The sequence below is a fragment of the Crocodylus siamensis genome, chromosome 6 (genome assembly GCF_052110815.1).
Source record: "Crocodylus siamensis isolate JL-2025a chromosome 6, ASM5211081v1, whole genome shotgun sequence".
Lineage (NCBI taxonomy): Eukaryota > Metazoa > Chordata > Crocodylia > Crocodylidae > Crocodylus > Crocodylus siamensis.
The window spans coordinates 43,506,248-43,521,437 of NC_143400.1; the positions used below are offsets into that span (position 1 = coordinate 43,506,248).

Here is a 15,190-nt window from a genome sequence, read left to right on the forward strand (position 1 = left end):
TATGGAAGTGCTAGAGTGCTATCATAGCAGTGATGATGGAGGTGGAGTAGAATTAGCTAAAGTTTGCATTCGAAAGCTTCTCACCCTACAAGACACAGAGGCTATTTAAGGTTTAATATGTGTGTATGTGTATATATTATAACTGATATATCGTAAGACATATAGATCTCTATATCAAACACATATATATTATAATATAAATATATTCTATATAACATTTTAATATATATATATATATGCATGTGTCTGTGCATGTATGTGTGTGTGTGCATGTGTCTGTGCACATGTAACATATATACATATATTTGTCTTTTCTACAATTTTCCTGCAAATTGATTCGTTACATCAATAACTCATGGAGGAAAAAAACATATATTTTATATCATTTATATATGTATTTATTTGTCTACACTCTTCTTACTGATTTCATTCACTTTGGTACTCTATTTCACGTTTTAATATATAGTTGTGCATATCTATGCACACACACATACACTTTTCCTGCAGATTGCCAATAGCTCATGAAATAAAACTTGTTTTCGCCCCAAAATATTTCAGTTTTATATAGTGTGTGCGTGTGCACACACGTTTTCTGAAGATACACCCATTATGATGATAACTCATGAGAAAAAACTTGCCTTTTTGTAAAGCAAAAGCCTCCATGTTACATCATGACCGTAAAGCATCTATTGGCTGATATCTTTTTTTTTTTTTTTTTTTTTTTGGGGGGGGGGGGGTGTCAGTACTTGCTGGAAACAAAGTAGTTGCTGATGGTCCCTGCATGGTTCTGAATGTTTCAGGATCACCTGGATCCATTTAGATAGATCACTTTAATGCACATTTACTATCATTTTAATACATTTCCTGTTGTTTAGTTAATTATGAGGTATTTTCATAACTATTTGATCATTTCTGGATAACTCGATCATTTCTGGACCACTCAGATCCATAAATAAACAGCATTTTTTAAATGCCCATTTCCTTTTTTAATACACATCTTCTGTTGTTTAGTTAATTATCAAAATGTGTCATAATAAATTTATCATTTCTGGATCATTTAGAGCCATTTAAAATACCATTTTTATACACATTTCTTATTTTTAATACACATTTCCTGTCTTTTGGTTAATTATGAGCAAACATCATCAAAATCCACCTGGGTTTTTCGGAGGTGTTTAAAAAAATAAAAATAACCTCCATACCTCCATATTTTATACATATTCCACCTGGTTCACACTAGCAGTGAAATGTCTGGAATAATTCAGGAACAAAGCTTTATTCTCCCAAGCAATTATGTTATTTCTCCTCAGTGCACATAAATACCAAATTAAATCCTTTAATAAATAGAGCCTCTTGAGTTATTTTACCTCATATAATGGAGCTTTAATAATACAGCACAACATCCCAAATAAAACCCAGTGAAATGATTGATGGACAATGAAAACTGTTCTGATTTGGGGTATATTTGACCCTTATATTCAGCAATAAAATCTAGCAAAGCAGACGCCCTGAAAGGCCAGATCTCTGTCATTTGTGGGTGGGAGGAGGACACTTATGCTTTTTTTTTTTAATGGCAGAAAAATGGGCAAATTCACCACTACTGTATGTATTCACATTTCATCTTCCTCTTATTCCTGAAAATTAGCCATTGGAAGCTGGGGGACATGTCTCAAACAAGGTAACCCATTCTGCCCCATTTGGTTAAAAATAGTTTCAGACGGTATTCCCAAATTAGGGTGCATGTCATGATGGCACCAGGGGTGGGGGAGCATAGCTATGGTAGTCACATTTTGTTCTACAGCAAAACAACCTAATTTTCTCTTCACCTAAAGAAAAAGACAAAACAATTTCAAAGCATTTTTCTTATCCTTCTCTCTCAGGTTTTTTTTTTTTGCCAAAATGAGTTGACCTGAATGGTTGACTACCCCAAAACATATATTCAACCATGACTTTCTCCCCTCCATGATACTCCCAGTATTTCTCCAGCAAGTTCAACAGCCAGATGAATTTCCCTTGGGAACTCATGTTCTTTCTCTTAAAACTGGGTTGTTTAGTAAAATAATTAAATGTAGTAATAGTGGTGGCGGTGATGATGATAATAGGTGTTTATTAATAAAAAGAGCAAGGTATTCATGAGATTTGCCTATAAATGCTTTTTTAACGGCAACTGTACTTATAGGGGACAAAATCTTCTAATATTCCCCATTCGTTGAGACGCCAAAGGAAAAGCCAGTATTCCTCTGTCTTCGTCTCATTGCCCATTCATAAATAGCAATTAAAAGCTCCCACAAGAGAAGGGGCAGGCCAACAGTGGGGAAGAAAGACGCAGGGGTCATGGGGTTCGATGGTCCCAGAAATGGGTGTGTGTTTTCCTTTTTATTCTCGATAGCAAAATAATTATCAAATAATAACAATAAATCGGGGTGGGGGAGCGGAAGAAAATTACTGAACGAAACAAATTCACTCCCTCCCCCACCCCCGCCCCCCAATAATAATAATAATAATAAAAAAACAGGTCATTTTTGGAAGCTCGTTGAGCACCGGACACTGTGACACCAGAAATGGAGGGAAATAGCTACCCCGAGCCCGGCCCGCAGGAAATGAGGTAACTTACCCCCTCGCCCCAATCCCACCCCCACCCCCACCCCATTAACGTGCCAACGTTAATTGCCTTTTTTTTTTATTCTATAGAATAATTAAGGATTCTTTTTCTTAAAAAAAATTATACCTTAAAAACTCCCCAAATATACCCCCCATCCAAATAAAAAAGACTATAAGAAACCCCAGGGGGAGAAAAGGAGCAGGGAATGGGACAAAAAGGATTAGGCGGGAATCTCCCGAAATACAGCCCTGCCTCCCTCTTTCCCCCCAAATGGAGCCTTCCCAGTCCCACCTCTCCTCTCTCCCAGTTTACCCCACCCCTCTGCCATACATTGAGCCTCAAGGGTTGGGGCAGTGAATAGTGGGGGTGATTTTAGATGGGACCAAATGAGGCCACCACCCCCTTTCCCCACTGTCTCACACTGTTGCTCTGCCCCCTTGGTACCCATGCCTCTTTCCCATCAGCCCTTTCTCCTGCCTCATCTGCATAGCCATGCCCAGTAGAAAGCCCATGTCCCTTTCTCCAAGGTGAGACCTCTCTCCCTGGAATGCAAATACCCTTCACCATCATTTGCATGGTCCCACCCACTGGAATGCATTTTCCCACCCCACCCGCCCCTTCCTCTCTGGCATAGTACTCCCCCAGTGTAAGGCAAAGCCCCCTCCGGCTCATCTGCATGGCCCCGCCCATTAGAATGCAAGCACTCCTTTATCTACATAGCCCCGCCCACTTGGAATGTATACACTCATCGTCTACAAAGCCCCACCCACTGGAATACAGAGACCCTTCCCCTTTCATCTGCATAGCCTCACCCCTTGGAGGAGACCCCACCCATTCTTCCAAAGTCACACCCTTTTCTTTTGATGGCTCCACCCTCTTTCCCCATGGCTTTGCCCCTGGATTGCAAGGGCCCTGCCTGGCTGGCAGTCACTCCTTCACCAACAGCCAATCAGGGGCCTCCGTTCCACAGATGGCCCCACCCCACTGGAGCAAGGGGACAAGTCAAGCAAGCTGATTGGTTGGAGCAGGAAGAGAGGAGAGGGTCAGATGACCAAGGTTGGGGCTGGGAGGATCCAACATGGTTTTGAACCCCTGACCCAGCCGGGGGCATGTCACATCGGGGCCTCCCTTTGGCGCCTTTGCCAAGGTCATTAGGCCACCAGGGGACCTGAACTTTGACCTTTCCCAGCGAGGTCAAAGTGGAGCTAGGCCCTGGGGGAGGGATGTGGGGTCAAGGCACGCTCAGCGTGTCTCCCATGGGGAGCAAGGCAGAGAGAAGCCCCTCCCTCCCCGAAGCCCTGGCCAACGGGGGGAGGTGGGGCCATGGTAAGCTCCGCCCCTCACACCTCCTCCACCTGGTGGAGCTCTAAGGAGAGCAGACTGGGGTAAAGTCCCACCCCCTCAAGCCTTGGCCAGCAGGGAGGGGGAGGAGCTGGGGGGGGACTAGCCCAAGCCCCACCCTCACATAGGATAGAAGGTAGAGAATAAGGGAAAGGGGCGGAGCAGCAGGGAGAGTGGGTGGAGCCATGGGGAGAAGAGGGAGTAGCCAGGGGGAAGCCCTGCCCCCTCCCTCCATGTCCTGCAGGGGGTGGGGCCGCTGGGAGCCCCGCCCCTCAGACCTTGTCCAGCAGGGAGCGCTGGCAGTAGAGCAAGCGCTTGGGCGTGCCATGGCGCTTGAAGAAGAGGACAGCCACCCCCACGGCCAGGACACAGACCAGCAGCAGCACAGGCAGGGCCACAGCTGTGGCCCCCACAGCCCCGCCGCCCGCCTCATCCACCTCGATGACGATGACCTCGGTCTCTTCATCAGGCCGGTCACCGCCAGGGCAGCCCATCCAGTCCCGCAGCACTGACTTGGGGTAGCCTGGCTCCACCTTCAGCTTCTGGTTGTTGAACTTCCAGTAGCGGTTGCCCTTATAGAAGTAGGTGTAGGCTGTAGATGAGCGAAGCAGGAAGACCCGGAGAGACAGGGAGAGGGACAGACAGACCAAGAAGGCACCCAAGCAAAAGGACAAGACATTAGGATGCATCAAAACCCACCTCACTAGGCTTCCCCCACCACAAAACCCCACTGCTTCCCACAGAGTCAACTACCTTGGCCAGTAGGTGCCTAATGAGTTTCTTTGGCCAACTTCAGACTTTTTTTTGCATCTAGACTTGAGTAATTTCAGCCCCGGCTCCCCAGAGACTGTGAAAGAGCAGACCTGGGGGAAGTCTCTCAGTTCTTATGGGGAAAAAATGAAGACTAAAACCAGGGGACGGATGGCTGTGGAGGTGAAATACTGAACAAGAAAGCTGGGAAGAAAGGCTGAGGGGGAATTCTCGACCCTGCTGTATTGAGCATCTGTAGCCTGGAAAGGAAGGACAAGATTTCACCATCAAAGTTGACAGAAGAAGACCAAGGCAGCAGGAAGTGGCTGGCAGTGAGGAAAGAAGTCAGCAAAACAGAAGGTTGGGTTTAGCCAACAGGGGATCAAGCATTTGAACATGAAAGAAAGCAAAGAAACCACAGCCTGGGCTGATGAGACAGGAAGTCGTGGTTCGGGAGAAGACTTGGCCTTTGGCCATGGGGGGGGGCAACTATGGCACACTATGGCCATGTGGGGCTCATATGACCCTGAGATGGACTTTGAAGGGGGCAGCAGGAAACATTGGCAGTGAATTTAATGATGGGAGGCCATCTAGCACCTATCCCCAGTTGACGGGCGCTTAAAGAAGAGCCATGGGATTGGCTGAAGGACTGGAGAGCCAGAAAACAAGAACAAATCCCACAGCTTCATCTCTTCAGCCAATTGGAGAGAGGGGGTCAGCTTGATCCTTGGCAATGAGAGGGAGGAACTGTGGCTCCCAGTGGGCAGGCAAGCCCCAGCTCGGACCTCCCAGCACGGCCAATGGCTTAACTCGACCTTGGGCTGAATGCCTTGGACTCTTCCTGATCCCTGGTATTGTGACCCTGGCAGCTCTGCCATTTAACCTCTGACCTCTCATGCCTGGGTCAGCCTGCAACACCCAGCCCTTCAGCCTAGGTGGTGACAGTTGAGTATCATCTCACAGTGGGATATCAAGGCCCACCAAGGCCCAATGAAACAGGTTCTCCAGACCCCTCCATTAACATCAAGCTAAGACCAGGCCTGTGGGTTACCAAGAGACCCACCCAGACTAAGCAGAAGGCAAACCCAGGGTCTGATCCATGCAGGGTTTGATCCACCCAGGCAAGATGAACTCTACCCCTGTCATACCCTAAGAAGCCCAACAAGGGAAGACTGGGGTCAAGTTGAAGGACATTGGCCCTCCAAGCGGATCACAATGTGGTAATGAGGAATGAGGCAGACGCAAAGGCTACTGCCGCCATGTCTGTCCCAATGATTGGGTCCCTCAGCTATGTCCTCAAGGCCACGACTTGCACTATGAAGCACTGGCATCTGCCATCTTGGCCCCTAGACACTTGGGGGCAAACAGGATCCCCCAGAACTCAGTGGAGCCGCAGTGTAGACTGTCCAAGGTGACCAGAGACAGGAGCATTTGGCACCTCGCTGGCCCCACGCCATGTACCTGCCCCCCTCCCTGGCCACTTACCCTCATCACTGCCCATGAAAGCCGCACGGGGAGCCTCAGGGATGCCCTCCCAGACATTGATGTTCTTGGGGTAGTCCGAATCCACTGACTGGCTCTCCTCGGTAAAGCGGTAATACCTGGGGACCAGGAGCAGTGGTGAGGAAGTCTTGAAGCTTAGGGCCCCGTGGCTCTGTGGGAGTCATCCCCGCTCCCCCCAGATGTCCACAAAGTGGTGCCAGGACTCACTTGTTGCCCCGGAAGAAGTAGGTTTTCCCGCTGGGCATCCAGAACAGGGCGGCGTCAATACGGTCCTTGGGCAGCCCCCGCCCCAGCTCCTTGAGGTGCTTGGGGTAGCCGGGCTCTAGGATGGCCTCGTCAAACACCCAGTGCTTGTCACCTGCAAGGGAGGAGGCACCAGTTTCCCTCATGCCCAACCCACAGCTCCCTGACACCCCCAGCCTTGCCACTGCCACTCAACTCCCGACCCACATCCCCCTGCCCCCCCAGCTCAGAGCCAGTTACCTTTAAAGAAGACAAATTTCCCATCTTTTCTCTCATAGGCCGTGTTGATAGTTGCCGGGAGACCAACCCAGAACTGCCCAATTGGGAGAGGGTACCCATCCATCACCCGATTATTTCGGACTCGCCAGAACCAGCGCTCCTGTGGCCATGGAAACGCATGCAGCTCTGTCGGTACCCTTCACTCCCAACCTGCAACCCTCTGTACCCCTAACCCAGTTGGTGCCCCTCACTCCTGACCTGAGGCACCCCCCCACCCCTGCTCTCGCAGCTGCCCCAGGCCCCACCTTGAAAACAAACATCTCCCCACGGAGCACAGCAATGGTGTCGAAGTTCCCATCACAGATCTTGGGGCCATAAGGTGGGTTGTGGGGCCGGTCAGGTGTACGGGGCCGAACCGTGGTGCGAGGCCCAGGAGGTGCCTTGCTGGGGCCCTTGGACTCACTCCCTGCGAAGGAGCAGAAGGGGTTAAGCTCAATGGTAGGGAAGGGGTCCCGGGGTGGAGGATTCTGGCACAGGCAGGTGCTGGGGGTAGGATGCAGGGGCAGGCAGGGCACAACCGGGGGTAGGGATACGATGGCTGCTTGGTGCTAACAGCTACTGCGTTCATGGTCCAGGTTGGAAGATGGGTGGGAATTGGTCAGAGATCATCCTGGGACTGGGTAGTGTCAAAGGGAGGGGTTGTGTTGGGGCTGGGTTAGGTCAGGGTTTAGAGATTGGTTAGGGGTCAAGAGTCATTATGGGATTGGGTAGGGTCAAGGCAAGGGACTGTGGTGGGGCTGGGGCAGGTCAGGAGTCAGAGATCTGGGGTCGGGGTCACACCATAGAGCTGCTGGATGCCCATGCGGTCATCATCAGGCAAGACAAAGTTCTCGGTGTCCATCCACTGGTAGAAGGGCGCCATAATGGCTGATGGGTCATTGGAGTGCTCCAGTCCCAGTGCATGGCCCAGCTCATGCACAGCCACCAGAAAGATGTCATTCCCTGCGGGAGGCAGCGTATTAGAGCCAGGGCTGGGAATGCAGGACCCACCATGGCCACTTGAGGACAGGGAGCCCATTGCATTTACCCTGAACAAGGACCTCTCCACTTCTGCCAGGAATGGGGAACCCACCGCATCTGCTGGGAACAGGGAATCCCCCACATTCACCCCAGAGAGAACCCACCACATCCACCTAGGAACAGGGAACCTGCCACAACTGCCATGTACAGAGAACCCATCATGCCTGCTTGGGGACGGGAGACCCACTGCATTTCCTAGGTATGGGGAACCCCTCAACATCCACTTGAAAAAGGGAAACCCACCAGGTCTGCCTGGAATGGGGCCCTCCCCATAGCTACCCAGTACAGAGAAACCGATACAGCCACCTGGGAATGAGGAATGAGAAACCCACCAGGTCCCCTGGGGGAGGGGGGTTCCTCATCCCCATGTTCTCCAGGAACAGGTAACCTGTTATGTTCACTTGGGGAACAAGGAACTCTCCTCTGTTGGCCAGAGACGGGAACCCCACCACGTCTGCTGGGAATGGAGAGCCCACCATGTCCTCCAAGGACAGAGAACCCATGACATCTACTGGGAATAGGGACAGGGAACCCCCCACATCCATCAACGATGGGCACATCACTACATCCACCCAAGAACAGGGTCATTGTGACACTGGCCAGAACATGTCTCCCTGGCCCTATGCAAGTACATCAGTGCGGGAGTCAGGCTGCAGGGAAGTAGTAATGGCACGGGGGAGAGTTCGGGGAATTCCGTGAGAAGTGGAAAGCAGAAGCAGCCCCGTGACATTGAGTCAGGCAGGGCTGGAGGGGAAAGGATGAGGGGGGTTATCCGTATCGTCTTTCCCTGCCATGCTCACCACTGAGGTCGTCATTGCGGGCAGTCCAGGGCTCAGCCAGGTCGAAGTGGGTATCACCACCGATGTGAGGCCCAGGGAAGTAGGCATGAGCCAGAAAGCCACCCTCGCCATCAAAGGGGGTGCTGTCACCATGGAAGCCCTCGGCAAAGAAGATCATGATGTCGGCCTGGGGCTCACGGCCCTCACGTACGTAGGCATAGGGCACCTCGCGGAAGCGCAGAGGCGTGGCTTTCTGCCACACCCGGAAGGCCCGTCGGATGGCCTCGAATGTCGCATGCTCCCCCACCTTGGGCGTGTAGTTCTGAATGCTGTGGAGCAGGAGGTGTCAGCCATGTCCTGCCCCACGGTCACCCAACAATGCCAGGTGGAGAGAGGGGGTCCTGTGGGGGTCATGGCCCTCCCCTTTCTCCATCTGATCCCCAGCGACACAGCCCAGGCCCCTCACCAGAAAGTGATGTCGTTGTGCTGCCATTTCAGGCCCTGGATGGCATAGCGCCGGCGCCGCACATTGGCCTTGATCTCAGCCCCAAACTTATCAGGGACACCACAGCGTGGTCTCTTCATGGCCCTGGTGAAGGTGGGGGAACATTAGCAGGGCAGGGAGGGGCAATTCTGCCATCCCCCTGCCCCCCAGCCGAGATCAAGGCCTCCTGTTACATCGGGCTGGGAAGAGACCCCAGGTGTCCGGCTGCTGAGCCTTGTTCCATCACGGGTTCCCAGGAGTGGGGGCATCCTCCTGAACCCAACCCCCACTGGCCACAAATGGGTCCAGAACATATCTAGAACCCAGTGCCCACTGGACCCCAGCAGTTCTAGAACCCCACTCCCTGCTGACCCCAAATGGGTCTGGAGCCTGATGTCCATTGAACATGTTGAGTCTAGGACCCAGTGCCCTTTGGAACGAATAAATTGAGAGCCCCAAGTTCATTGGACCCTGCTGCGTCTAGAACCCAGCCCCCTTTGGTCCTAACGGCTCTAGAAACCCAATAAAAGTGGGCTCTGATAACTTAAGAGCCCAACCCCTGCTGCACCTCCAATGGGTCTAGACCCCAACACCATTAGGCCCCAGGGAGTCCTCTGGGCATTGCTCCCACCATGGATCTAGAACCCAACTCCCTTTGCCCTACCCCGAGTGGGTCCTGATCCTCATGCTCATTACCCCTTGACAGGTCTAGAACCAAAACAGGAACAGACCCCCATGGGCTCTAGATCCAGCAGGCCCTTCATGGCTCCAGAACGAGCACAGCTGGAACCCAGTAGTTCCAGACCTGAGTCCCAATGGGCCCCAAATTGTTTAGGACCCAGTCAGACTGCAACTGGTCTAGAACCCAACCCAGCTGGGCTGCAACCAATCTGGAGCCCAACACTCCTGGGCTACAACTCAACCGCTTCTTGTCTCATGTCTCCAGAACCCCCAGCCCCCCAGATCTTAGCCCCATGGCCCATAAGGACTCACTTGACGGTCTCGAGGTCAGCGGTGCCTGTGACCTGGAGCCCATAGAAGCGCTGCATGGCAGCAATGGCAGCCGAGAGGGACTGGGGCGAGCGCTGCGTGTGGGTGCGGAGGTCGCCAGGCGGCAGGTACCCGTACTGCTGGAGCCAGGCCTGGCAGGGCCAAGACAGGGGCTGGGACTGCAGGTGGATAACACCTGCCCCAGTGCCCCCCCCAACACACTTCCCACAGGCTCCTGCCCCCTCCTCCTGGGCCCCCCACTCCCAACACCCCCACACCAGACTCTCCCCCCACTCTCAGCCCTGCCCTTACCCCGCCCCCAGGGGTGCTGGGAGCTGCAGTTTGAGAGTGAGAGACAAGGGCACAGCCAGGGTCGGGATGCAGGGGGTTGCAGTTTGGGAGAGAAGGGTGCTGGCAGGGCTGGGGGAGCGGAGCCTGGCACCTCTTCTGCATGGCACCAACCCTCCATCTTTGCTTCCTTCCTCCTGTTTTCCCTCCATCCCTCACTCCCACTTATTCTAAATTTGGCCCTGGACGCCCCCAGCTCTTCCGCCGAGGGGTCACACACCTTTAAATAGCCCCTTACCTCATCCCCTTCCAGCTGAAATTATCCCCTTTCGAGGGAACCGCTCACCCACGCACCCAGATGCCCCACCCCCCCTTCCTGCACCCGTCTGCTGCCTTGTTCTCTCCTTCCCCCCTCCACAGAGAAGAAAATCAGACTCTGCATTTGTTTATCCCAGGGCTGTCTCATTCTGCCTCTACAGTCATTCGCTCTGGGCCAATCCCATTCCAGCTCTGCATTCGTTTAGCCCAGAGCAGTGTGTTCTGCCTGCCTCTGCATTCATCATCTGCTCCAGACCTGTCCTGTTTCCTCTCTCTGAATTCATTTAGGCCAGGGCTGTCTCACTCTGTCTCTCTCTGCATTGTTCACTCCAGCCCAGCTTATCCCTCTGCATTAGTTTATCCCAGGCCTGTCTCATTCCGTCTCTCTGCTCATTTGCTTATCCTGGCTGGGCCTGTGCCATTCTGTTTCTCTCTGCAAGTTTTGTTTTGTCTGTCTCTGCATTCATTTATCCCAGGCCTGTCCCGTTCCCTCTATCTGTGCACTCATTTATCCTGGGGCCTGCCTCCCACTGTGTCTCTCTGCTCCATTGTTTATCCCTCAGCTGCTTTATTCTGCCTGTCTCTGCATTCATTCACTGCAGGGCCTGTCTCGCTCTGTCTCTCCACACATTCCTTCGCTCAGGGGGCCGTCTCATTCTGTCTGTCTCTGCATTCCTTTATTCCCCATGCTGTCTCATTCATTTTTCCCCACAGGAAACGGGAGGGGAACCTTCCTGCGCCTGCCTGGCCCTGTGCTGCTTGCTTCCTTCTCTCCCCACTCCTTCACCGCCACATTCTTTCTTTCCTGCAAAGTGGGGGGTCAGGTCACACAGGAGGAAACTGCGCTCCCCCCTTCTCCTTACACCCTGTCCCCTCTGCTTTGTTTTTTCTTTCCAAGAGGGGCCTTCCCTGCCTCATCCCCCCTGGGGCTGGGCCAATGCCCAGAGAAGAGAGGGAAGGAATAAGTTTGGTGGGGGGACAAGGGCGTTGGCAAGAGGAAGGAGAAAAACAACCAGGGGTTTGTAATTGTCTTTCCAGGAAGGATTGGGAAACCAGAGGGCGGGGGAGAAGGGGGGGAACCGAAGGACTGAAAGTGTATGGATGGAGGGAAAAGAGAAGGGGAGGGCTGGTGGGTCTAGCTGGATGGAGGAACTGTCTGGAAAAGAAAGAAAGAGGTGCAGGAGGGAGGAACAGACAGACAGACAGACTGTGGGTATGGATGAGGAAGGAAAGGAAGAAGGAAGAGACAGGCAGGATATACAAAGGTAGCTAGCTACCAGGACAGACAAATAGACAGACAGAGAAAGAATCTGGATGGATGAATATAGAAAGCTGGAAAGGACGAATGAAAGCAAGCAGCCAGCCAGCGCCCTGAGTCCCTGCCAAGTTTCCCCGGTGGCTCCTGCCCAGCTCCAGATGTGGGTCCCGCTCTGGGCCAGGAGTGGCATGGACCCAGCCTGGGGGATGGAGGAAAGGGGAAAATCCAGAGATAAATGAGAGTGCCGGGGGGGGACCCTCTCAGAGGATAGCGGGGAGCAGGAAGGAAGGAAGGGAATGAGGAAGGGGTGAAAATTTGCTGTGGGGTGAGCCAGCCACGAAGGGAACCCAAAGAAGAAGGAGGGATAGGGGAAGTCTGGGAAATGGAGCAGTGCAGTCCTGAACCCCCCCTTCTCCCCCCGCTCCACCTCGGAGAGTGGACTAAAGGCGGCTGCAGGAAAGAGATGGAAGTGGGGTGTGATTGCGAGAACAGGAAGAGAAAAGAAAAAGTGGTGAGAAAGGAACTGGAAGAAAGCAGAGGAGCAAGGGACGGTGCCAGGTCTGGCAGAAGGACAAGTGGGGGGAGGCCAGCCAGGCCAGCTCCTAAAGAAAGGAGAGTGGGAAAAACAAGACAGAGGACTGGAAGCCGGGAATGAGGGGAATGGGAAAGGCTGGAGAACAGAGGAGTGGGGCCGCTACGGCAAGAGGACACGTCCCCAGGGGGAAGCAAGGAGCAAGAAAACAGGAGAGGGGAGGAACTGGAGACAGCACGGGAAGAAACAAAGGAACGTGAAAGTTTGGCAAGCGGATGAGTGTGGGAGGAAGACTGGCACTGTGACCTGCCCCTGGCCATGAAAGAAAGGATCGTGGAAAATCCCAGATGGAGGGATGAAAGGAAAAACAAGGGATCATGGCACAGGAGGGCTGGGGGGGCAGCAGGGTGGGGGGAAGTGTGGAAGTTTGCCAACCAGAGGAGTGCCAAGGACAAGGGTTGGGGTTCATCTGGGAAGAAAGGACAGTAGGAGAAAGCACAAGACAGGGACAGAAGGGGAAGAAAGGGTCAAGGCCAGGAGCAAAGGAATGCAAAAGTTTGGCAGGGGGACAAGTGTGGGAGGGAAGTTAGCCACCAGCAAGGAAAGAAAAGATGAGGAAAGAAACCACTGTGGAGGGATAGAAGAGGGGGATGGGAAGGAAGGGGAAAAGTGTGGAGACAGACAAGAACCGCAGGCGGGAGCAGGGGGGCAGGGGAGGAAGAAGGGATAGCAGCAGAGTGGCCTGCAGAGGTGTGAAGCTGGGCTGACTCCGGCGAGCACTGGCCAACAACCCAACCCAAGAATTGGTCAACGACCCAACCCAACGGTTGGCCAATGGTGAAGGGGGCCCAGGACTCACCTCGGGGCTGAAGCCGGGGTCTCCCACTCCCAGGTGGAGCAAGGAGCCCAGCACCAGGCCAGCCGAGAGCAGAGAGGGGCCCATGCCTGCCTCTGTGTGTCCGTTCGTCTGTCCCCAGCACAAGGGACTCTGAGGAGGCTGGAAAGGAGAAAGGAAAATAACTCTGAGCAGGGCCAGCTGGCGGGGCCTGGAGCCACCTACCAGGGAGGGAGGGAGAGAAGAGAGGGCGGGAAGAGGGGTGGGAGGGAGGAAGGACCCATCTGGGAAGTAAGAGGGAGTGGAAAGAGAGAGGGAGGAACGACAGGAAGAGTGTTTGCAGAAGTGCAGACGGGAGAGGGGAGTGCAAGCAGACAGACAAACCCACAGGCTGGAGGCCTTCACACTTTATTAGCAGCATGTTAAGAGCCAAAGGGGCCCCATGGGGGGTGGCGGGGAGCACCAGTCCGGCTGGAGGGGAAAGAGAGAGCTGTGATGGGTAGAGAGATTGTTTACAGAATCATAGAAGTCGGGTTGGAAGGGACCTTGTAGATCTTCAAGTCCGACCCCCTGCCTGGGCGGGAGAAAAACTGGGCTCAGATGACTCCAGCCAGGTAGGCATCAAGCCTCTTCTTAAAGACCCCCAGGGTAGGAGCCAGCACCACTTCCCTTGGAAGTTGGTTCCAGGCCCTAGCCACCCTGACTGGAAGTAGTTCTTACGGATGTCTAATCTAAACCTACTCTCCAACAACTAGTGGCCATTATTCCTTCTTATGCCAGGGGGCGTAAGGGGAAACAAGGCCTCTCCCAAACCCTTCTGTTCCCCCCGTAGTGAGTTTATAGATGGTCACCAGGTCCCCCCCTCAGCCTTCTCTTGTGAAGGCTGAACAGGTTCAGGTCCTGCAGTCTCTCATTGTAGGGTCTGCCCTGTTGTCCCTGGATCACGCGGGTGTCCCTCCTCTGGACCCTATGTTGTCCACATCCCTCCTGAAATGGGGCACACAGAACTGGACACTACTCCAACTGCGGCCTGACCAGTGCCACAAAAAAGGGGGAGGATCACCTCCTTGTCCCTACTTGAGATGCACCTGTGGATGCATGACAAGGTACAGTTAGCCCTGCCAACCGTGACCTCGCATTGTCAGCCCATGTTCATCTTGGAGTCAATAATGACTCCAAGATCCCTTTCCGCCTCCGTGCTCTCAAGAAGGGAGTTTCCCAGCTTATAAGTGTGCTGCTGGTTACTACTGCCCAAGTGCAGCACCCTGCACTTGTCAGTATTGAAACACATCCTGTTTTTGTTAGCTCACCCCGGTAACCTCTCCAGGTCTTGCTGCAGTCTTTCCCTCCCTACTAGCGTGCTCACCTCATCCCAAATTTCGGTATCATCAGCAAATTTAAACAGGTTGCTTTTCACTCCATGGTCCAATCGCTGAATAAGAAATTGAAGAGTACGGGCCCAAGAACCGAGCCCTGGGGGACTTCGCTGCCCACTTCTCCCCACGTCGAATATGACCCATCCACCACCACCCTCTGAGTACATTACTTCTGCCAATCTGCAATCCATCTGACTGGACTGTGGAGGCATATGCCACAGTTGCCTAGTTTTTTAATGAGGAAGGGGTGGGAGATGGTGTCAAAGCCTTGCTGAAGTCCAGAAAGACTACATCCACAGCAACACCTGCATCCAATGCTTTTGTGACCTGATCATAAAAGGCAATCAGGTTGGTCTGACATGACCTGCACCTAATGAAACCGTGCTGGTTGCCCTTGAGCATCATCTCTGAGGCCGGCCCATCACAGATGTGCTCCTTGAGGATCTTCTCAAAGAGTTTCCCTAGGACTGAGGTAAGACTGACGGGCCTATAGTTGCCTGGGTCCTCCCTCCTCTCTTTTTTAAAGATGGGGACCACGTTGGCTATCTTCCAATCATCCGGCACCTGGTCCAAGCACCACAAGCGCTCGTAA

General features: G+C 53.0%; 1 protein-coding gene across 1 annotated transcript; it reads right to left on the minus strand.

The window, feature by feature from the left end:
• Positions 1–1,358: 1,358 nt before the first annotated feature.
• MMP14 (matrix metallopeptidase 14) lies at positions 1,359–13,468 on the minus strand. Its single transcript, XM_090054307.1, has 10 exons — positions 13,247–13,468; positions 9,995–10,143; positions 8,984–9,106; positions 8,539–8,846; positions 7,499–7,660; positions 6,964–7,124; positions 6,680–6,818; positions 6,404–6,554; positions 6,179–6,294; positions 1,359–4,535 (listed from the first exon to the last, which is right to left on the minus strand). Exons 1-10 carry the CDS (start codon positions 13,328–13,330, stop codon positions 4,216–4,218), a joined length of 1,713 nt encoding a protein of 570 aa, XP_089910433.1. The 5' UTR covers positions 13,331–13,468; the 3' UTR covers positions 1,359–4,215.
• Positions 13,469–15,190: the final 1,722 nt, after the last annotated feature.